This window comes from Curcuma longa, chromosome 9 (assembly GCF_044706935.1).
Source record: "Curcuma longa cultivar G26 ecotype Majalengka, Jawa Barat chromosome 9, ITB_CL_G26_1.1, whole genome shotgun sequence".
Classification (NCBI taxonomy): domain Eukaryota; kingdom Viridiplantae; phylum Streptophyta; class Magnoliopsida; order Zingiberales; family Zingiberaceae; genus Curcuma; species Curcuma longa.
Window position 1 is genome coordinate 8,022,656 of NC_133869.1, and position 25,059 is coordinate 8,047,714.

A 25,059-nucleotide genomic window follows, 5' to 3' on the forward strand; every position below is an offset into this window, starting at 1 on the left:
AAAAGAAAGAGAAAGAAAAAAAAAACATCATTGGAATCTCAGCTTCCAATCTATTCCACGAAAGACAGTTTTGTTCTTCTATTCCAAACAACACAGTAGTCTAAAAGGTCGTCTATATACGGTAAAATTATTTAGCTACAATAGTTATTAGTAGATTTTTATATTTTCTTTTCGCACTCAACTGTTGTGTGATAAAAGCGACCTAATTTTTTATTTTTAAGAGTAAAAGAAGCACATTATATTTGGCTACCACTTTTTTTTGAGATTTTTTAAAAATTAATTTCTCTTTCGTACATTCAATTAAAGGAACGACGATGTATAGTGATTTTGGGGAAGAAGGAACAATTAATTTCTCTTTCTCACCCTATGCATTTTGTTAATGAGATCAATACATTTATTTGCATCTTGACCAAAACAACTCAAAGATACACACCCACTGCTTACTAGACAAGCACAATTTTGAATTAACCCTACTCATTGATTACGAAAATTGCTAAACATTTATTTTTAAAAATGAAAATAAAAATCTAACAAACTATTGCAAAGAAATTTAATTTTTAGGATGAAATTTTTTTTATCACAATTGAGCACATGGACTTTTAGAATGTTACCCCAGAAAAGTTGATTACGACAAAGTAGAATTACAGAAAAAGATAAGAGTTCGAATCTGACACATAAATTTAATTAAAGTCGTAACGCACATATTTTCACTGCTCATGAAACACAAGATTCCCAATATTATATCCTGCTATGCTATCACTCATTTAAAAAAATTAAATCTCAATTAGTCTCATAGACTCAATTATAAAACCGCTGGAGTAAAATATTTCAACACCAGAATATGTATGCGCGCGCGCACGTGCACATATTTCCATTGCTCATGAAACGCAGCCTTGGTGATTCCACAATATTACATCCTGCTATGCTATCACTCATCTAAGTTACTCTGCGTGATTATTATTATAAATCAATGGAGGAAATCTAGTCCCAACAGAAAGCGAATGACATAATGCATTAATATTCCACCATTTTACAAGTAAAAAAACGCTATGGTTGTTTCCAACTCAAGAATACAAACACCCAAAGAATAGCCCTAGTATCCACTCACTATACAAAATAACATAACCTACAAATTCAACCATACAAGGGGGAAGAAGAAAAGGGGAGAAAACAAAAATGGGAAGCACTAACGAAAGCTGGCTTTCCTACCAACACTTATTTGCGTCTTTGCCGATAGTATGCTGGAGAGCCTACAGTCTGCTGCCCCCTGTAACTTGGAGAACCAGCAGGTCCTGGGAGTGAAGAAAAAGCAGACTTTTGGAGCCCTGGGTGACTTGTTGGATGAAGAGAGGACTCCATAAAGCATACTATATTCAAACGAGTCCTTTCCAGTTCCCCCTCTAGTAACTCCGAACTAAATTGCTGTGCCAATGCCTGGGAAAAAACGACATCAAAACCTTTAATCACTTAGATTCCATTTGGTGCAATCAATAAAATTACATATTAACAATGAAGAAGAAGAAATTATCAATTGAAAGTAAATAAAATATCTCACTCATCAAAGAGCAATAAAAATTATATACACGGCTGAGTTTGAAACGACAAATATTTAAGACAAGTTTAAAAACACTAAAAAACTTGTTGGCATTCTACTAATTAGAAAAGAAAAGGAAAGACAAATGAGCATTTACTATAGAAGACTGATGAGGAAATTTGCCAAGTAAAATACTGGTCAAAGGAGTATATATTAGAATAAACATGTGCATAAAAAATCAATAGCTTCGATCTCCATGAAATCAGTCAACTATAGACAATTTAATCAAGGCAAATTTATAATGAATACGTTGTGCAAATGCATAACCTAAAATTCAGCAAAAACATAGCTCCTATGAACTCCGGCTTCAACTGTCATGTCTTCTGCCCATAAGAGATTGTATTTTTCTAAAGGTATAGATTAATGTTTTCACAATATGCCATACTTTATGAAGATTGAAAGTTCCATAGAAAAGCAAGTGAGGATCAGATTTTCTAGTTATCTCAATCAAGTCCAGCCACAGATTCATTGTGAACTTCAATTAAAGATGCCACAATATAAGCAAAAGCAGCAGCAAGTGACACGAAGCCTTACAATGACTTTCTGCAGAAAGATTATAGTGCCAAAATTTGTTGTCTAAGAATTGTGCACAATGAAAATTGTGGCCATTATTCAAATTGAGAAGTGAAAAAAGAACATACAAGTAAGTCATCTGGAGAAATATTGGACTGTCTGTCGTCAGCCATGGCATCTTCACTCCCGCGAGTTGATCTACGCTGGTGCCCTGGATTTTCAGAAGGCTCAGACACACTCTCACAAGCTTTATCTAAAAGCAATCCTTGCAAGTTCTTCAAAGCTTCATGCGCTTGGGGAGAGAAATAAGCACTCAAAACAGTTTCAAAATACTCAAGCTGCAAGAGATTTAAGATAACTTTTTAGAGAGAAATTTCATAATTCAACTATAAATTTTCAAAAGAATATTTAATTCAAAATGAATTCAGTTATGAGTACCTCAATCATTAGCTGACAGAAACCATTTGTATCCAACACTTTCAAATCTTTATTTTTATTTTCATTGAAAAGGCTAATAAAAGTGTCAATCAAACCTTCCACTAATATGCCTAGTATCTTCTCCAACAAAGGTTTTGCACCATGGGAGACCTGCATACACACAAAACTTCCATTTAGCTTATGCATGTTTAAAGAAACTAGACTAAGTATTATTCCAGATACCCCAGGATTTGAAGGTATAGCTACTCCGACTGTACACAAGATAAACAAGACCACAGTCAAATGACAAGATTAAGATATTCTCTTCAAAAATCATTCAGCAATGGAGTTTTGTGAAACCTTTAACATGAATTTTATTAATTATACTTAGTATTGAACGCAGTTGAAAAGTTGCTATTTGCAGTATCTAAAATATAGTGTCATCAGAAATGACTTGAATAACATGTTGAAAATAATTCAATATTTCCTATTACTGTTTCAGTAGTAGTAAGATGGAATTAAAGCTGAAAAAAAAGAAAAAAATCAAATAAACATCCAACTCTGATAGTATTTGGCTCCAGAAAAAATAAAGGAAACCAAATCAGGAAGTGTGTTTTCACAACACAAACAAAAAAAGACATCATGAGATTCAAATGTTGACATACAGACATGAAGGATACGAGAAAAATAAATTAAAAAAACTCTTCCAGTGTTCTTGAATTGTGTGCATCTTGCCTCTTGTTTCCTTGTCATTTTATTCTTGAATTGTACCGTTATTATTGACCAAAGGATGATGTAATGAATATTATACAAAATTTCTAACAAGTTTCACGAAGACATAAAGAAAGAATAAGCAGAGGAGTTTTTAAACAAGTGTAACTAGTGTAACACTAGAACATTGTTGAACCTCTGCATGTACTCCCACAAGGATGTGCAGCAGATCAATTGTTGCATCTCGGATACCCTGCCACAGAATGCAGCCATTAAGATATTTTCCTTGAGGGTGAAAGTGAATCACCAGTTGGAATGTCCGGTTAATGAGTAGTTCAATCTAACTTTTTACCTTGACAGTAGGTGCACCTCCCCACTGAATGCCAGAACCAAAAAGATAGATCTGAGCAGCATCCCTGATTAAATCTGACTGTTTGATGGCAACAAATATTAAATTAACTTACAGCTGCATTTTTATTTGATCGTTTTCAAACGGTAATATTTCCTTGTTAAATAATTGTGCATGACCAATCAGCAAATCAAGTCTATTACCATTTCACAGGAAATAAAAATAATGAGAGAAAACAGATTGCTAACAAGATCTTTATTTTCCTTTGAAAAAAGAAAGAAAATTCAGCACCTTAGCACATGTATATTGTCCAAGTACTTTCTCCTCGAGTGCAGAAAATGATGTCACTAGGTCTCGCATGTCAGCATTTTGTTCATCATCATCCCTGGAATTATCAGAGAATCAGACAGAAAATGAAATTAAGCTATAGGAAGCACATTAATATCAAGTAGTTTTGCTAGTTCTAACTATCTAGTATCGACTATATGAACTCAATGGTGCCATTTGAAGCAAGTCTACATCATTAAAAATATTTAAATCTCTCAAATTACTTATAATGACTTTAACTAAAGCTTTCATTACTTCCTCTATCACTAGTACCATTTATAACCGATTCGACTTGTCTTAGTTAAGAATTTGATAGTCATCTCTGAACATCCTGAATTCCTGATAACCAGTTTAACTTATTATTTCTCATTTAATCATCTAATGAAACTACACCTAATTTGGTCCGATAAGCTCATCAATAAACAAATACTTTTTCCCAATAGCTCACTTTTCACATCCAAAGACATAATGTAGATTACTATTTTTTGTTTCTCATTTCTAAAATACATCTTGCTGGAAGCCTTTCCAAATTGAGGCGATCTTTGAACAGGAGGGAGAAGCCAGAACTTGGCAGGAGAGATGGAGCACTTAATGTGCGTATTTGCTATTGAGTTAGCTGACTACACACAAGACACTGATACAGCAGGAAGATTGGCAGTGGACAAGCAAAATTGAATATCTAGCATATGCTAACCAAGCAGACATAATCATGGATAAGAAATGTTTAATTGGAGGAATGTTCATTAGTAAATTAAAAATTCTGACTGGCTCAGTTAATCTTGCAAGTTCTGGCTTTATTTATTGAACATGAATTTACAGGATAGATTTAAAAACTTATCCATTAACTTGAGATTAAACACGCACGTACACACACATTTCAACCTCTGGTGTGAACATGCATCATCATCCAAACTACATGTCTATTTGCTTAGGGTGATAGATTTCCTATGCCCAGAAACGAGACAGGATCTGCTTTTGTTTCCATTTTTTACCAAGGTCGAAAATGTGGCAGGAACAGAAGGGCTTTATTACAGAATCCAAAATTGGGCAAAAAGCTTCCACACAAAATTGCACAGAATTGGCACAAAACTTCCACCCAAAATTGGGTGGAATCAAAATTCAAGCAGTGGAAGCAGAGAGTGAAAGACATTAGCGCCCTTGGTTTGTTGAAATTACTCTCCTATGTATACCTTTTTCCCACTCAACAAAGGAGCCCTCTACAGATCTTGTTTGTCTGTGCCCTCCCTCTGCCAGACCGGTTCCACAAACAAGGGATGGAAAAAAAAAAGTGTTCTCCTCCCATCATTTGAAATACCCAATCAAGGCATGACTCACTTCCATCTAAGAACAATGTCAAAGCTAAAGCAACTAAAGAACTTTTCCCCATAAAAATGGTGACAAAATAACTTCCAAAGACAAAGTAAATTAAATTTTGAAGAATACTTAGTGAGTTGCTACCATACCTGTGCTGTAGCCACACATGCTTGTACCTATTGTACAGAATATGGGAAAGCTCATCTTTGCAGTGTCCAATGTTACTTAAAACTATAAGTAGCTTCTGGTGGAAATCAGAAGCAGCAGCAGGACAACCACCATATGAAGTAGACAATTGTTTCTCAATATTGTGCAGATACCCATTTTGAAGATGGCTATTCTCTTTGTTTGATCTCCGTTGAGAAAGTTCACTACCAATTCGCTCGAGATAACCTGAACCACTTGCATGGGGGCAAAAAAAATTATTATCATAAATAGAAAACAAACTATCACATTTATGTTACAATAATGATGGGACATACCTGCAAAATCCAAGAAAGAGTTCAGAAATGCAAGCCTTACTGATTCTTGAATTTCTTGAATATGTTCAGAGACGTGCTGGTACTTAATTGTTTCATTTCTCAGGCTCTCAATCAAACTAACAGAAAAATAAAATAAAAACTTCTAAGGAAAAATCATAAGAAACAAGTTGTATTTCAGATTATTTATTTCTGCACAAACATATTTAGCTCTTTACTTTGATGATCAAAGACAGAAAATGACCAGTCTCAGTGTACGAGGCTACCGCAAATGCAAGGTATATAGTCGGAGGGAATTACAATGTCTTGAACCGTGGTCAGGTAAGTGACAAGCTGTCTTGTTGCATTTTTCCATGATCCCAGCAATCATTCCAGCTAAAAAATTTGCCCTAATCAGTAATTTCAATTGTTTCATGATCATTTCATGTTTTAGTTCCAATACTACCCAAAATACACAAGATCAACTTTACCGCATTCACTTTATTTTGATTAACCATTGCTATATAAATATCAAAATTTACTACATCAACCATCTTGATTAGACATGTAATACCACAGATATACAGATATCATAGACAAGCAACAATCAATTATGAAGATGAGTTGAGATGCCAATAGTAATCAGTTATCAATGAAGCATCATTTAACAAAAGGAAAATGATGAGACTTCCTCTCACTCAAGATAAACAACTTACTTGTTGATACGGTCCATAGCTGATATGATCGTTGCTCGAAACGCAAGAGGCAAGCAAGAAATTGCATAAGGAGATTTATTACGCTCTAGAGTAGTCAAAGGATTCCACATTTCATCTGGAGAAATCTCCTTGGTTGTTGCCCTCGTCCAGGTGCAGAGCCTCAAGATGTAAATCTTTGTAATGTCAAAGTGGAGGCCATGCAATGCTTTAACTGTAAAGGACAGGAGAATGTAATATTACCCATCTTTTAAGCTAACACAGTAATTTAAATAAAAAAATAATTGAATACCAGCAGCTGGTGGGGCAGATTCTTTTCCTTCTAATGCCTGACATGTTTTAGCAATCTCCTTTATAGCATCACTCATGAAAGGCCGCAAAATGTTTGATTCATCAAAATCTCGGAATGTGCTTTGGACCTTCAATATAAATCCTAACATGAATCATCTTAAACATAGATCATATATTGAGCAGATTAAATGATATTAGGTCAGATGTGGCATCAATAAATATCTTGGAACAGAAATCAAATTCGTGCACCGGCATTGCATATCTTTGGTTCACATAAGGAATCCCCTAAATACTCTAGCACAATTACAGTCCTATAGCAAAACTCAAGAATATTAACTCTATTGCATCCTTAAATACTCAACTAGAATTCCACGGTTGACATGAGAATTCAACTAAAAGCCTCAATATCCCTAGGCTTAGTATATGTGGAATACCATAAGTCAAATAGCATCCTGTACAGAAAATCTGGGGTGCAATATTCCTGCACATGGAACACATCCAAATCACACTCTATTATGAGATCATGTTGTTCATGTTCCTAAATTTCCATTGTATCACCAAACAATGGATACTCTTAGACTTCCTTTCCCAGAATACATGTCAAACAGTAAAAGCTTGTTTTCGTAGTAGTTCAAACACCACTATTCCTAATGTAATATCAAACAGTAAAAGTTTGTTTCCTATCTCTAGTTTTACTCATTCTTATGGTGCTGGTTAATCAAAATTCCAACACTAGTTCTAGTGTTGTATCAGACTAGAAATCATAATCTAATGCTCAAAAAACAACATTAAGGTGTACATTTCGCCCATGAAAAAAGTCAATTATGGAAGAGGATAATACTCCATCCATATGCCAAGGAGCATAACATGAGCATCACACAATCACTCTATTAGCCTTGGCCTGAGACTCTATTAAGGGAAGGAAGAGGCATCATTAATCATTAATGAGATGTTAGGGATGCAAATAAGGATGTGAAAGTCTTTAATCATACCTTTGCCTCAAATGCAGCTATAGTGCAATGAATCATTACTGAAACCTCCTCAAGAGCATGAGTTGAATACTTAATATCACCAGCTTTCTCCTCATTCTTACTAGAGGGAGGTTTAGAGGTTGTATCTGTATCAAGAACCCCGCCACCAGTTGTCACCTGGAAAAGTAACCAATAGCTCTAAATCATCCATGAAACAAAGTATTTCTTGAAATTAGATAATCTTCATGCTGTCTAAAATTCAATAAAATGTCTTCTCATATATTGTTCTAACATAAATTGCCTCGTCGATTATGGCATAAGGATTAACGAGTTCAGAGAGTTTTGTATTTTTGTTGTGTGAAATTATCAGCAGCAGCAGTCATTTTTGTCCCATCTATTTGGAATCAGCAGCTTTTGTGAAAGAGGCAGACTTTTTCTTCTTTTATTATTTTTTTTAAAAAAAAAGAGTACAGTAGAAGTAAAAGAAGACTTTTGGAAAGAAAAATCTCAGATACTCTACAAAAAAATGACAACGAAATGTACTCAGAAAAGAGTTAAAAAGTAAGCATCTTATCATCTGATTCTTGAAACACATTGAAGGATATATGAATAGCAACCACAGAAATACCTTAGCTTGCAAGGGAGGAATAACCTCGCATTTCATATTTCAAAGGTTAAAGCACTACTAGGCATTCAAGGCACAAAAATATGATTTTGCATAATTTACAATGAATGATATACTAAAATACCTTAGCAAATTTTCCACTGAAAACAGATATGGATAATCTCCAAAATGGTGGTATATGATGGATTAGAACAGTGTTTAACATATGGATGTATCTTCCTCTCAAAGTATCCATTTCTTCCCCGAGTAGATGTGACTCTAGTTCAGAAGAGTCATCCAAGGACACCTCTGAGTCTAGCTACAAAAAATAAATCATGCCAGTAAAATAAGTCAAACTCTAAGCCACAACTAAAGAGAAAAACAGATAAATAGAGAGTGTGCACGTCATAAAATTGAGTTTGAGATGATACAAAGATTATGTGCTCACATCAGAGAACAAAGAATTTTTGTATTATGACCATCCTATTATCAATCAAAGTTGTCAAACGACCATTAATTTGGATTATAAGTAGAAAACAATTAAACATTTAGGAAGTTAACAAGCATGCCATCAAAGTATTTATTTTCCTAGCACCCATCCTAAAAGTAGAAAAATATCCTTCTGATTTGGGGATGCTAATCCTATGCATACCAATTTACTCGAGTCTTCTTGAAGTTGCCTCCATCTTGCATCAGACTTGAATCTCTCTCGAATCTTCTTATCCAAGATTTCCATTTGAACCTCATGATTTGAAGTGCACTTTTCAAGCAAATTTTTAATCCTCCGATTCTAGAAAAATGGGGAAAAATCACAATCACAAACCTTGTCATAATTTAAACCAACAATTAACAAAGAAAGAAAATGGCGCCGAATCATTTTCAGGTTAGTGTCCTTGCATAAGAGTCACAGACCTGAATGCTAAGATATCGCCAGACAGGATCTGAACTGGGCTCCAACTCCAAAAGCAGCCTAACAATGTTCTCAAGCTAGAAGAAGCACATCAAGTAACCAAAGGTAAGATGTAACGGAAAACGGTTAATTAAAGTAGCAAAGGTACTAAATACATGTAACCAGATGTCTCATTCTCAAATATTAGAACCACAGTGCTGAATGGCAGACAAAGTGGAACATAATTGTGTGTGTGTGTGTGTATAACATTAGCAGAATCTTTTTCTAACACCTAAAATAGTGCCATATGCTAGCAAGCTCTTGTACAGAGATCAAAAAAGAAAACAGTTCATAAGCTAATACTACAACTAAGTTTAGTAGGAAGACAAGATGGGAACACACATGTAAGAAATGTATTTGTTTCAATTTGAGGTACTTTGCTTCCACATTAGGAACCATGATTAGATTACTTCTTTTCAAAAGCAACATTATATTACTCCACAACCATTAAATGTATACAAGATACAATACAACAGTCAGGAACTGAATTTGCTTTTTCCTCCTAAAAATTTATTTCATGTCTTCTAAAAGTAAAAGGGTTGAAGGAGCAAACTTACATCAGCTAAGTCAAGCTCTGGATCTTCCATTGATTTGTAAAGCAGCATTCTAAATTCTTGCATTACCTTTTCTACTTCCTCAAGTACACGTTTCAGTATACCAACCTACAAATGAGGCCACAAACCAATTGAGAACTACAAAATGACAATTTCACTATCCATTTCAGTTAAGAATGATGAACTATGTTCCTCCAGAACAATATGGTGAAAACTATAAGATTTCCCACAAATGCCCATAAAGCTCACAATTCCAAAATTCCAAACATGGAGGACGACATTTATCTTTTCATTAATATGATGTTAATCTGCCTTTTCAATATATCAACATAAAAATAATAAGAAATCATTTTACAAGGTATTTGAAATGTTAGCAATGAGTAGGTTAGTATTTCTGAGGCACCACAAGAAGAAACAACTTAACATGAGTGGAGGTTTGTGCCTGAGACTATTGCCAACCATGAAATAGTAGAGAGTTTCCAAGCATAAGTGAAGGGATCCTATCGACAGTAGTTTTACCGTTTTCAATAAAGCAGCAGAACAAATCCATAAACTTTTATAGTTCTATATGACATTGCTTATGAATCGCACCATCTAAATTGCCTGTATATATAGCTAAATGAAAATTGTTACTCCAGTAATCTCCAAAGTAGAACATAATGGCAATAGAGATGAGAATGAATTATGGTATTCCTCGTGGAAAGATCAGAGTATATTCAACCATGTAAGATGATGTAATTTTTCCAGTTGTGAAGAAGGCAGATGCCCAACAAATTGAAGATCCATTCCTCGAGTTAGTTACTAAATCCATAATGAATGGGTATGAGATACTAATGAGAAACATACCAAACATCTCCTGAAGATGTGTGGTTCATTTAGAAAGCTATTTCACGAAATCCAAGAAAGAAAATAACAACATACATGAGAAGGAAGGACGATTGACTTTGCTTTCCTATACTCTCTAACTGCTAAATCATATTCGCCCTTGGCAATGCTCCCACGAATTGCACTTGGTAGATTAAAAAGAGTCCGAAACCTCTGAAGCATTCCTTGAACTGATCTAATTTTCTCTGCTTGCACCTATTTATAATCACATTAAGTAAGGAGTCCTTCTCAAAGCAGAAAACAAAAACAAAAAAAACCTTTCCATTCCTGAATCTCAGTTATTTACCTGCCTCTCAAATAAAGGTTGAAATGCACGGTTTGCAACTTGACTGATATTTTGAGTGGATTCATACAATCGAGCAGTACCTGCACCGTCTGGATCCTCCTCTATCTGACTCAGCTTAGACTGTATATCTGCTTGGCACAGTTAACTTCTTGAGATAATCTTAACTATCCAATGATAGGAAAGAACTTTTTCTTATGAAAATTTTATGCATGAGAAACTAACTGCATCAAAATTGTGATGAATGAATGGTATTGTAAAATACCATCAATTGTAGTCTTGCAAGAGACAAAGCAATCGAAGTTTTCTTTCACCAATTGTTTCTTTTCTTGAGTTCTGCCTTTGAGATCAGCTTTTAATGTAAGGGCCCCAGCTTCTAAATCAGCTGCACTTGTATCTTGGTGAACCCGTGACAAAAAGATCTTGGGGTCAAAGTCTGGAGAAGAGTACGTTACTTTATCTGCAAAAAGAAAAAACTAAAGGAATCATGTCAAATTATAGTAATCAAGTGTGCAAAATCAAATTAGAGTTCATCTATCACTAGTGATTCAATTAGGCTCAAAGTTATCAGAACCTAGAATCATCATTCCTATCACCCACATGCAATGTTTTGGATATACAAGATTGATAGGATATATAAGAACCAAAAAAATTAAAGAATTATAACAATTGATTAAGATTTACAACAATTTGATATGAATTCATGCTAGATGATTCTAAGGGAAAAAAAAGAAAATTCATCAGAAATTAAGCCCAACCCAAACCATCGGAAATAAAAATCAAGTCATCATTAAGAACAGAGATGGTAAAAGATGAATCTTTGATTCCAAGACAAAAGTGAGAATGTAAAGAAGAGAGTTAGAGTCAATGGTGGCATAGGAGAACCACAAGGAGACTTGGAGGCAACAAGAAGAGTGGAGTCAATCAAGGTTTAAAATCTCGACCCATGCCAAGGTTTCGATTTCAGATTGAAACGATACCATTTTAGTATCGTATCATGTCGTGCCGATATGATTTCAATATTTTTTAATATAAAATATATTATTAAAAATAAAAAAATTAACTTAAATATTTAAAAAAACAAAAAAATCTGAAAAATTAAAAAATATAAAATAAATAAAATTTATTATATATTTTTAGAATTAAAATAAATAATATATATTAAATTAATATGATATTTAGATTAGGATTTAATAGTCTCTATTTAAATTATCTCAATTATAGCCGAGAGTTAATGGAAATTATTAATCAAAGTTTTAATTAAACAAGCGTACGTCAACCCCGCGACCCACGACCCAGCAGCGTGCGACCCCTCCAGCACGACCGCCGAGGTCGCGCAAGCCCTCCGAAGTTGTCGCCATGGTCGGGTGACCCTTCCGACACGGCTATTGGGGTAGTGCGGTCGTTGGGGTTCGCAACCCTTCCAGCGCTATCGCCGAGTGCTGGTGCCAATCTCATGTCGGAACAGTAAAAACCATGAGTATTGAACAGAACGGCTTGGTATTTTAACCCTTGGAGTTAATAATGCTCTACGGTAACTAAAAAGACAATCAAAGACAAATAATTATTATCACGTTCAGACTCATACAACCATAGTAAGTTGTGAGGAAGAAGTGCATGGTGTCTTGCCACATCAAAGTCGGCTTTAGAAGAAGCTGGTGGAAAAATATCTAGTTGTTCATTTCAGATAAATTGTAAGGTAACTTTCTTATCAATGTGAAACATGAATTTACATTTTTTCCCCCAAAAATAATGATTAGCATTCTCCAATAAGCATATTAGAGTATCAAATAGAAAATTGCATTGTTTTGTGCTTGAAGAATTGTCCCAAGTAAGAATTTTTTTAACTTATTTCATGGTTTTTAACTAAACCATACATTTCATAAAGGCCAAGCTCCTAGTTGCAACTTCAATCAAGCTATAAGTGAGGGTCCAAATAATTTATTAAATGACTGAACAAATCTCAAAACAGAACTCAAAGAGGACAGATGTTGCCCAGTGCAGTACATCTGACAATAGATATTCCTCAAGAATAAGCAAACTTTTGGAGCATGATCATAAAAAAAAAAATTGATCAAAGGAAGATACATCATCAATCTTATCGTCATAGCTACATTTGAGTCACAGAAAGAAGCAAACAGTATAGAAGGAGCAATGGGCTGAAAGTGGATAAACCCCCTGTTTAGCACAGTCCTGTGACATAAATGGTTAACCAATCTGAAATTTACCACTTACTATCTTTATACCCTCTTGCCAAAGATCAAATCAATTTTTAGATCAGCTCACCAGGGCAGTCCTAGCATTGTTACTTGGTTTCAATTTGATTGAATGGCTACTAATCCCAAAAGCTTAAGTGGTTAGGAAAAATTCAATTATATACTTAATATTCTTAAAACAGCCCCTTGTATGTAGAAAAACATAGTGGACTAGCCCCACCCTAGCCTATCATTTGGAGTAACTAAACTAATGAACATTAGCATTTTTATTCTTGACGCTTTCATGGGTGGACTAGCCCCAAAGCATGTAACTAAATGATACAATTTTTTAAGTATTTCGAGTCTGGTTTTCTGTTTGATTCAGTGATTGCTTATCCCAAAATCTTAAACTGTTAGTCAAGGCCCAATTTATAACTTTGTCAAATGGTTCGTGGCAGGGATTCAGTTACAGGAGGAAGAGTATCATAATGCTGGATGTGTTGTAGCCATCTCTAACAGAACTAGTAACTGAACCAGGAGACAGAGATGTGGATTTATCACCATTGCTTTAACTGGTGCTGAGGAGGTTGATTATCGGCCCTGATGAAATTACAGTCACCAAGGATGCGCCAAGTACAGATGTGAAAGTGAGGAAGAATTAGTATTTTGGTAAAGTGACGATCATGACTCTTGATATTGATTTTATAGGAAAAATACCTAACAAAACCTTGTATAGAGTCAGAGAAGATTTGCAAAAATGGAAGATGCATTATACTTCATGGAGAAGATGTTATATATTTATTTAGATAAATATTCCTTCATTACTTCCTGATCATGGCAGATTCGCAATGCCTTCCAGCTGCAAAAGTATGACTCACAAAAAATGTGGAAAACTAAAAGAATCATTGCCTCGGTTTGTTTACTATTTAATGATTTGAGCTGGAGGAAAACTGTTAATGGAGTGGTATGCAAAGATTCAAGCCAGTTGGTCAATAGTAGCTACTCATACACAAATTTTGTTCAAGGTTTAGAAAAAAACACTATAAATCAACGAGTACTATATAAAAAGTTGTCAAATTATTCATATAAACATTTCCTTCACTGCTGACAGAACTTAGCAAATTGCACCTTAATCCTACTGTAAAAGTAAAATCCTTGAAAAACGGGAAATGCTAAGAGAATTATTGCCTTTATAACAAACTTGAATTTTCTATATCTTGGTCCATACAAGATTGGATATTCAGAAATAAATTAGACAATTTTTCAGTTAAAGATACCTTACTAAGTGTGAAGTTATTACATGGAACAATCAAATGGAACCTAAGTAGTGATTAAGTAATGATGACGGATTCTTAACATATTAATGGCCGAAGAAGTTATTATTCTCGTTGAAAAAAACAAGAATTATAAAAGCACAAAAAAGAAAAGAAATTTGTTAAGAGGCATCACAAGGCATTACAAGATATTTAAAAGAAACACACAACAAACTAAGCAGAATTCCAGTTATTCAAAAGGTTCAAAATAAGACCACATGTAGATCATCTCTTTTTATAAGATTACTCAAAACAAGGGCATACCTCGTATACTAGGATCCAGGGATTCAGACTTTTCTCTTGAAAGTGGAGAGCTTACTGAAGCATCAGTAATGAGCCTCAATGACTTATTGTCAATTACCCTGATAGAACCGAATATTAAGCCGGTAAGGCAAAGAAGAAATATACTGCTAAACAAAAGCCCAGTTGAAACACAGTACAAAAGCAAAAACAATAGTGTTGTAGTTAGAATTATTCTGTTTGTTTTTGTGTGGATTCGTTAGTGTGTGTATTGCCCTCGTGTCTATACAACATTAGGGCCACAAACCTATCACATAAAAAACAATTGGGATTCCTCTATGATTTGTTGTCAATTACCCTAATAGAACAGAATATTAAGATGTTGAGGCAAAGAAGAAAATACTACAATGATATGAGAGCCCAATGGGAAAACTATACAAAATCAAGAATGACAGTGAAGTAACTTTTTGTTTTGGCTAGCCAAGACAATCGGAATATGGCATCTTATGCAACTAAAGTCTTCGTCGGAGGTCGATGAAATGTCCACGAGGTCAACAGAACTTCCATGAGGTGAGGTGAAGTGAGGTGAGGTGAGATGAGATGGTCAATCAAGGTGAGGTGTTTGGAAAGAGAGTCGATGACAATGTGAGGTGTTCCAAGATCAAAGCATCACACATAATGCGACAAAACTTTAGCACCGCTCACAAGGTATTTTGAGAGATCGAGAGGTGTTTCAGAGGCATGCAAAGGTTCAAATAAGGTCGCAAGGTGTTTCATAGGTCGGCAAAGCTTCCATGGAAGTCATGAGGTATTTTGGAACATCACCAGCAAGGTGAACCACCTATTGAAGGTGCTTCATCTACCTGCAAGTCGACATTGACACATGGTTTGTCTATGAAGCAAAGCTTCTACATTCGACACCACAAATCTTCAATTTCCCCTTTCTCCTCAATTCTTTCCTCTTTTCCTTTTCTAACATTCAGCACACCCACTAACATCAGCACCTAGCATGCCCAAAACATGTCTCGCCTACTCAAGTTGATATAACTTTGTTGCATATTACAATATTATGGTCACAAGCCTACCGGATAACAAATAGTTGGGTTCCGAATTTTGAAATGTATTATGGTTAACACAATCTTGAACATTCCCAACATTAAAAAAGAATAACTAGGAGTTAAAATTCACGAGATTAGAATACATAACACTTTGCCAAAGATTGTAAAAGTGAGTTGGCACAAAGAAACACCTTAGCATGAAAGTATGATCTAAAACAATGATCTAGTCATTGTTTTTAACTATCTGGTATCCAATATACGACTCTAGACCATGACTCCTCACTTCTATACTTTTGAAAATCTCCCGTACTTGATGTTGATCTTTGATATATTTTTTGTGCAAAAGGAATGAGTTCTTAATTCTAACCAATCTAACTCTTTGCCTCCCTCTCTATCTTATATCTGCATGGAAATGCTTAATATTTTAAAATTGAACAACTTATTGCTACTAGGAATGATTTGACAATATATATATATATATATATAGAATTGATATGTTGTGCATCTTCCCGTGCACGCAGCATCCGTGACTGAGTGCCGTCGAGACAAGTCGGGCGCCCGGAAGTGATCCGGGTGCCCCGCCCACTTAGTCGCGGACAAGTATCACGCACGGGAAGGTGCACAGCATATATATATATATATATATATATATATATATATATATATATATATATATATATATATATATATATATATATATATATATATATATATATGAGTTTTTAAAAATGCAGCAGCACAAACTCCAAGATATATGATGAATATAAAAGTTAACTGTGTAAAACAATGTAGTTACCCAAGCCCAAGTGGATCCAAAACTTCCACACCCCGAGGTAAAGATTGCAAGTGTGTAAGCCCCTTGCGAGCAATTGCATTTGTTTTTTGCTCTTGCACTTGGTGCAGCCCTTGTTTCACGCATCTCTCGAACTCTACGCGAAAGCTAAAGAAAAAGAAACTGGTTGTTAGTTTACTTCTATCTCAGTTAAACATTTGATTTTCAGAGAAACAAGACGCCATGCTGAATGTATGCAGAAGCCTATTAAACTAGTTGCCAACATAACAATTTCAATTATATTGAAGATGAGAAATAAGTGATCAAATTTGAGAAAAGAACCAGTTAGAATCACATAAGTAATTTCAATGATAAGTGTATTTGACAACTTAGAAGGGGAGTCTTAGCGCAACGATAAAATTACTACCATATGACCTAGAAGTCGTGGGTTTGAGTCTCGGAAACAGCCTCTTGCAAAGCAAGGTAAGACTGCATACAATAGACTATTTTCTGAGATCACGCATTGGCAAGAGCTTTGTGCACTGGGCTTCCCTTTTAGTGTATTTGACAACCTCATGGGCACTTCATCAACCCAGACCATTGTAACCTGATTCCATGTCTCTTACATACTGGAGCATATTTGAATTTTCTGGGAAGTTGCAGGATATTCAAGAAATCATGGCATACACAACCAAATATTATGATCATACCAGCCAACCCAAAACATGCCACAATAACTATATAAAACAAAATCAAATAGGCATATATCACTTATCAAAAACAACTTCTCTTATCACAAAAAAAAAAAGGCATATATCAGACCCATACATAATTCATCTTTCAAAGTTACTGCTATTTACTCCATTCCTAGACTTTAAAATTCTCTTTTTTCACAGGATCAGTCTAGTAACCTATGCCCTTCTGGTGTATTCAGAGTTCATTTTTTAAACATATAAAAGACTAAATTTAGTGCATTAACATGAGCTAAACCTTCTCAACAAAAAGAGACTAATCTTGTTTAACAAATATTTGCATTCTTATGATGCCTTGATAAATTAGCATGCTCAGTGCCAACACCAAAAGTATATCACAAGCCAAAACTTTGTATAAAGCGTAGCAAACTTCCAATTGATTCCATATTTTCAGACATAGGCACAGTTTGTTTTTTTTAACAAAAAACAAACATTTTGAATGCCCATCTTGAAGGTTTTGATAGTTGAAATGACATTTTTATTAATTTGATTTTCAATCAACTATAACATTTGTAGACTCCTAAAAGCTTGAAAGTAAAGTCTAATTGATAAACTTCAAACCAAGAATTGAATCAAAATTGAATATCCTCCAAACACAAATCACATTTTTTTGGGGGAAAAAAGTTACAGCATATTTTAGGGTTATATCAATCAGAAATATCTTCAGGGACCATGTCACCGATATATCCAGCAAGTCAATGTCACACGATCATGTGAAGCAGACAAAATTGGTTAGACTAAAGAAAAACCTACGGATACTAGAAAGAATGGCAGATACAGTTTGCGTTTTAAATTTAAGCAAAACGAGCTCTAAAATAACTGGAAGCTTTATTAAACTAACATTGCTGCAAAATCAAATGTTTTAAATATTTATAAATAAAAAATTCGCTAGAGGTGAACATAAATATTATCTCAATTTTACCCATTCAGTTTCACGAGTTAAGAATTTTGAGATCAACTGTAAAGGGGGAAAAGGACTATCATCCCATCAAGAATACCTCAGCCTCATCTACCCTTTTCCAGCTTCTGGGCTCATCGTCGTCCTGCCCGGTATCCCCATCATCCCTGAGAGCTCGGCGATCGCTGCCGCCACGCCCCCTCTGCTGTGGAACACGATCTTTAGACGAGTCCTCATCTCCAGAGGAGATGCTCAGCATCTCGACCTCCGATCCGTCGTCGTCGTCCCCTCCACGACTGGGATTCCGCCTTTGCTGCTGCTGTTGCGGCGGGGGCTGCTTGCCTCGGGTATTGGAATTCGAGTTAGGGTTCTGCTGGGGCTGGCTCTGATCCATGAAAGGCGGCGGAGGCGGAGGCCGGATGAGGTTGACGACGGGCTTAGAATTCTTAGCCGACGGCCTCTTGTAGTTGACGTCCCTCTCGGCCTGCTCCTTGAGCGCCATCTGGAGGAGCTCATCCTCGTCGAGATCGCTGTCGCTCGCCATTCGCTATCTTCTTCGGCTCGCTTCGATTCTCCTCCTGTCCTGCTTCCTTCGTGTTCAGATCTGGTTATGGATTTGGAATGGGAGGGGAGAAGAAAGGAAGAACGAGGAGGTCGGAGACTCCGCCCTTTTGTCGCTCGCACTTTGCTCCGCGGTCAGCAAAGCGTGTGCAGACGAGCCTATTGGCTGAGCGGTCTTCACCCACCCTGTGATAGAAGTGAGTGCGGTGTCGATTAGCTTAATTTCACCTGGCGTTGTTCTGATCTATCATCACGGCAGGCAGGCAGGAAACTCCAACAGTGACTGTATGACGTTGGAGAGCGTAGATTAGCATAGTCTATTAGTAAAATTGCCATGAATAGTTGAGTATTTTCGGATTGTTTTTTCAGACCAGTCATCGATTCTTCTTCCGCTCTATCAACCTATCTACTAAAGTATTGTTATCGTCGGATGATCCATCTACTAGTTGGATTTGATCAGAGTCAAGTCGGTAGATTAGTTGACTTGATTCGATCTACTATGGTGAATCGAGATAGGGAGTGACATAAATCATGATAAAATAGTCAGAAACAATTGGCACACTAAAAACCTTCACTAAAATTTAAAAAAGAGAGAGAAAGAGAGGAGTGCCAAATACAACGGTGATGATGCTGTCAAATGTCATTCTGCCGCCACACTAACAAACCAAATGTGATTCAGGCATATTAGGGACACTTTCTTGGACAGCATTATTCGTTCTTTTTCCTAGGACAAGACAATCTTCTAACGTCGAGCCCATCACACCAATAGCTAACAGCGAGAAAAGCATGCAAAAGGACTAGCAATAGAGGGCATTATTTCGAATGCAAGAAACACAAACAATTGTCCTCGCCTATCTCCGCAGCAAGACAAGGAGGTGAGATTTTTCCTTCCTGATACCAGTGTGAACGTTTCTCAAGTAGTTCACGCAAGAAATAGTCGAGCTTCTCAACAGTGACATTCGGCATTACCACGACATGTGCAATGTTTCCCTCACAAGCAAGTTGCCACTGCCTAACAAAGTCCTCGTCTTTTGGCCTCTCAAACACAACGGTGCTACTGAGCTCATTGAGCATCGAACCAATCCCTGCCTCTTTCAAACGGTCTTTCAGATAATGAGCATTCCTTAAGCATTTCTGAACTTCCTTCTGGAAACCTTGATAACCTTTCCTGTTGAGGGTGTACCAGAGGAAGATTGGGGCATGGCCATTTCTACTTCCCATGATGGTGGCATCTCTGGAAGCAAGATACTCGACATTACTGGAGAGGGCGTTGATGTGTGTCAATCTCGTAATTAGAACTCCACAAGGGACCGGGCATCCCACAAACTTGTGACCTGACACACTCACACTTCCGATAGGCTTCTTGAACGTCACTTTTGGTGCCTGCCCAAAGCCCCATTGCTAACTTTAGTTCAGACAGAAAAAAGCCAATTATATATTTAAGAATGATCTGTAAAATCCTAGACGAACAAATTTCTAATTGAATAATAAACTGTTTCAGAGAAGCACTAGTATGGTTGTGACTTAATGCTTGTTTATAGTGGAAACAGGAAGTAGAATTCGTAATAAGAGTAGCACATACACGTTTGACAAATGGCATCATGAGCCCAAAGAGAGCACCATCACAATGGATGTAGAACCGATCTTTAAATCCATTTTCTTCAAGAGTTTGTATGACCAGATCGAGATCATCAACAGCCCCCTTGACAGTGGTTCCTATGTAAGATAATAATAAGTAATTCACTTCTGTTAAGTAAAAACAACAACAAATATAAAAATAAGAAGATTTACCAATGTTGATGTTGATAATGGCTGGCTTCTCCTTGTTCTGAACTAATTTAGCTTTAAAATCTGTGCAATCAATTTCACCAGACACCAGAGTGGCAACCTTCACACACTCCATTCTATACATCCTTGCAGCTTTGAAAACCGAGTAATGAGATTCTTTTGAGGCATACAAAATACCATTGGGAAAGACTTCTCTCCTGGCAAACATAATACAAGCAATTTCAAGTAAAATTACTCTTGAAAAGGCATCCAGATTTTGCACCCATGTTCTGAAAAACTTTCATTAGCTAGCAAAGTTTTCTTAAAGCATTTAAAGAAAAGGTACTAACCCAACAAGGATACCATGCAAATTTCCTTCAGTGCCGCAGTTTGTAATATAACCCCAGTATTCATTCTTTTCCAATCCCCACAGCCGAGCAAACCAGTCCAACACTCCAACTTCAAATTGCCTAGAATGCACACCATAGTTGCTCTCAATAAATGGGTCGCCTAGGTTGTTGATGGAAAAGTGTTGCAGATGGATAAGAGCACCATAATCAAAGTCCAAATTGTACGGATAACCTGTAAAAGAATCATAAGTAGAAATGACATAAAAAAGTTGAACAATGTGGATGTCGATCAAACAGTAGTTTAATACACAAACTACAATTAGAGCAAGATAAGAATTAAGCAAAAACAAATAAGCATTGAAGCTCACTGTCAATCTAAAATATAGTAAGAATTCGACAAAAATCAAATTAGATCATCTCAAGAAAAGGAAAAAAATCACTTTATAATTGAGCACAATAGATGCCAGTGATGAAAAAATATATACAATTCACAGACTTCAAAGACTCACAGGGAAGAAAACATCACACACGGAAAATAACACACACCATACTATCATATAAAATGTCTTTTTTACTAGGACACTTCCATGAGAGAATGTATACTTGCAAAAATTGAAAAAGGAAATAATGATACAACAAAACTTGAATAGTGATATAAGCTGTCTCTATTTTTGAAAGAATAACAAAATAGTGTAGGTTCTTCAAGCAACAAATCATACACGTTGCAAGGTTTGTTTGAGTGGTTGAGCAGCCTAACAAGATGCAACGACATTATTTTTTCCATTGAACCCTGGGTGTTAAGGGTGGAGCCAATCTCATTAAAAAATGTGTCGAGCACCAACGTGGAGATGTTGGAATAGAGAAACAATGCCAGCCTACCATCCAGAATAACCCCAATTATTTCATGGCTCATGTGCGGTGCATATGGTAGGGCCATCATATGTGTGCACATGCATATGACTTTACCAAAGCACATGGTGTCTCCATTAAGCCCGCCATTTACAAAAGACATAATTTTATGAAAACATTTGCATTTAATTGTCTAAATCTCAATCGAAAATGTAGATGTTGGACTAAAGATCCCCCATGAGTTCTAAAAGCTATGTCTTTCTTCCTCTTCCTTCTCTGTGTTTTGGAAACATATGGGCAAACAAATATTGTTCTTAAAAAATTCTAACACATGAAACATCTACTTTTATTGGAGTTGATATCCTACTAGTAATTTCTCAGTAGTGTCAAGTCAATACCAGCAAATGTAGCAACATAGCCAATCATACCCAACACTCAATAATAAAATATTATTAAAACCGCAAAACGATAGTTGGTTAATTGCTTAAAATTAGATTCATTTACTTATCTTTGAGACAGAAAAAGAAACACTGACGAATTCAGAAACAGTTGTTGTAGAGTTGTCCGTGGAGAAGGCTAATATTTATAGAATTAATAACTGTGATTGTACCTAGATGGTGTTTGGTCCTGTCAACGAGGGATCTTCTGTACCTTGCTAGAACACCGGCCATATAAGCTTCCCTCTCGCCAGTTATCTCATCGTCGGCCTCTGGTTCTTTAACTTCGAAACACATTGTGCGCACATTCCTCCCCAACACTATTTCTCTGCTCGTCCCGTTCTCCTCTTTTCCAACTACTATGTTGGACTCCGAATGCGGCAAGGAATCGACGGTCTCCTTGGGATCGAACTCCTTAGGCAGCGGCTCCGCCTTCTCCCTGCCCCCCAGATCCATCAATCCATTTCCCACGCTTCCCACCATCTTCACTTCAATCGCTTCGCCCTAGTCCTCCGAAAGCGTCTCAGGCTACAAATCAGAACCTGGGTTAGCAGATTCAGCTATAATCGGCCAAGATAAACAAAAAACATGAAAATAAAAGGAGAGTGAGAAACATTACTACGAGATTTCCTCCGTTCGCTCTTAGTCGATCGCTGCGCGTGAGAAGGGGAAGGCGCAGGAAGAGGCGGAATGGTAGGGTTTATATTGAAAAGGCGAGGCGGGTGACTGGGAGAGGAGAGAGAAGTTGAAACTGGATAAAGAATAGTCAGAACACGAGGACGCCGCTCTGGAATTTTCAATATTTTGTTGGATATTTTCAACATTTTGTGGCTATAAATTAGAACACGATGTGAAGATTTCTAAAAATAGAAAAGTGAACATTGCAAAACAGTATTCGAGTTTGCAAAAACAAAAAAAAAACATTATAAATTCGATTTTGTATAAATGCCAACTCTTCACAACCCATGTGATATCCTAACGAATGAATATACGGCGCCCCCACAATGTTCTGTATCTTAAAATTTATAAATTTACTAATAAATTTAAATACGTGAAAAAGTTAATTTTTAAAATATTTGTTTTATTTTTCTTTTTAACTTTTTAATTTTATTTTGAAAATAAATAAAATAAAGCTGAAAACTATATATTGATTACCTTTAAAATTACCATATTAAATTTCAGTGCCTAAATTAGATTTTACTTACAAATAGAGGTAAATTACCGACAGCGCCATTAATGAATGGAGTATGGAACCTGTTCCGTCGGGAGGCCACGTTGACATGGTAGTTGAAGAGATTATGGATAAGATTCGATGGGTCCATTGGAGTTAAAATGTCGGGATTCCGCATGTTTTCCATGCTGTCTCCACCGGCCGGAGTACACGTTGCCCGATAATAATTTCTTTAAAATATATGATATTGTATGGAATATTTTGCAAATGCATTAAAATAAAATGGAAGGACGCCTTAGCCCTTTAAAATTGGTCTCCTTTTCTTTAAAACTTTATATAGCTACCCTCGAGTGTATTATTTCATCAATATATGATATTGCATGGAATATTTTAAATGCGTTTTAATTTTAATAATAATTAAAATGACAAAAATAGAAGGACGCCAATCATCAAAGGGCGTCCTTTGAAATCATGGAAAGAGCATTCCATTGGTTCCCCTTAAACTTATATAGCTACCTTTGAGTGTATTATTTCATCAATATATGATATTGCATGGAATATTTTAAATGCATTTTAATTCTAACAATAATTAAAATGACAAAAATGGAAGGACGCCCTTGGAATTATCAAAGGGCGCCCTTGGAATCATCAAAGGGCGCCCTTTGAAATCATGAAAAGAGCATTTCATAGGTTCCCCTTAAACTTATACAGCTACCCTTGAGTGTTTCATTTCATCAATTTTAGTTTTTGATGGATCAGATCGGGTGAACTTAATATGTTTAATAATATTTATGTTATAATAATTATAAAATCACCTAACCGGTTCAATAATATTTAATTATAATAATTATGATTTTATAATTATTAAATATAAATTTAATTTATTTATTTAATATTTATATTATAATATTATACCAGATATGAAATCATAATTACTATAATATGAATTTGTTCGATTCAATATTATTTACGTGATAGTAATTAGGATTTTGATTATCAAAAAATTAAAAGGGAATAAATTAACTATATAATTTTAAAAAGGGAACGGATCATTCTAATAGTATCCTTTTTATTTTTATTTTAATTAATATATAAAACAGGACAAATAACTCTATCAAACTACACCACCGCACTTTCCCATCCCACCGGAGACATATGCTATTTAAATTGTAAATTAAAAAATAATATACTTGTTGAAGAAAAATATATTATATAATCATTGTCAGTCATTAAAAAAAATAATGGACTGTAATGGTCTTCAATGTTACAATATTCAAAAATAATAATAATTATATGATAATTTTGGACTCAGATTATTATATTATTATTTCTGACCGATCTGATTTGAAGACTTAAAAATCATATATAAAATTTAATAACCTTCTAGAATACGCACATATATTATATGTAAATTTTAAATAAAAAAATGTTTTTTTACCAAAATTATAAATAGTTGTTTGTTAGTTATTTGATGGAAACGTGAATAAATTCTAATGATACGACGTGTTAGAGTGCATATTGTATATTGAATTTTAAATTTTGAATAAAGAATGATTATACATCAAAATTTAACGTCTTTTTTTATATTTTTTTAGTGTATACTTTTTAATGTATACTTGATTTTTTATAAAAATTATATTATTTTGTTTATATACAGATTTTTATTATATATTTTTTAGTTTATAACTCATAGTTGAATGATATGTAAAATTATAGTGTTTTTAAACAGGTATATTTTATAAGAAAACATTAAATGAGACATT

At 35.3% G+C, this 25,059-nt stretch overlaps 2 protein-coding genes across 2 annotated transcripts; both read right to left on the bottom strand.

The window, feature by feature from the left end:
• Positions 1 to 993: 993 nt before the first annotated feature.
• On the bottom strand, positions 994 to 18,860 carry LOC141834757 (exocyst complex component SEC5B-like). The gene is given in 22 exon segments (XM_074722106.1): positions 994 to 1,434; positions 2,236 to 2,445; positions 2,546 to 2,695; positions 3,432 to 3,488; positions 3,588 to 3,665; positions 3,876 to 3,969; positions 5,375 to 5,618; positions 5,708 to 5,823; positions 6,400 to 6,610; positions 6,689 to 6,815; positions 7,680 to 7,835; positions 8,408 to 8,581; positions 8,915 to 9,052; positions 9,175 to 9,249; positions 9,769 to 9,873; positions 10,687 to 10,845; positions 10,937 to 11,064; positions 11,199 to 11,393; positions 14,706 to 14,803; positions 16,536 to 16,628; positions 16,630 to 16,679; positions 18,262 to 18,860. Coding segments are annotated over 22 exon segments (3,321 nt in total). The 5' UTR covers positions 18,706 to 18,860; the 3' UTR covers positions 994 to 1,215.
• A 390-nt stretch (positions 18,861 to 19,250) lies between these two features.
• LOC141834939 (serine decarboxylase 1-like) lies at positions 19,251 to 22,842 on the bottom strand. The gene is made up of 6 exons (XM_074722333.1): positions 22,745 to 22,842; positions 22,299 to 22,653; positions 20,840 to 21,071; positions 20,514 to 20,707; positions 20,305 to 20,438; positions 19,251 to 20,105 (listed from the first exon to the last, which is right to left on the bottom strand). The coding sequence occupies exons 2-6, from the start codon at positions 22,606 to 22,608 to the stop codon at positions 19,536 to 19,538; spliced, it is 1,440 nt and encodes a 479-aa protein (XP_074578434.1). The 5' UTR covers positions 22,609 to 22,653; positions 22,745 to 22,842; the 3' UTR covers positions 19,251 to 19,535.
• Between the last annotated feature and the right edge of the window lie 2,217 nt (positions 22,843 to 25,059).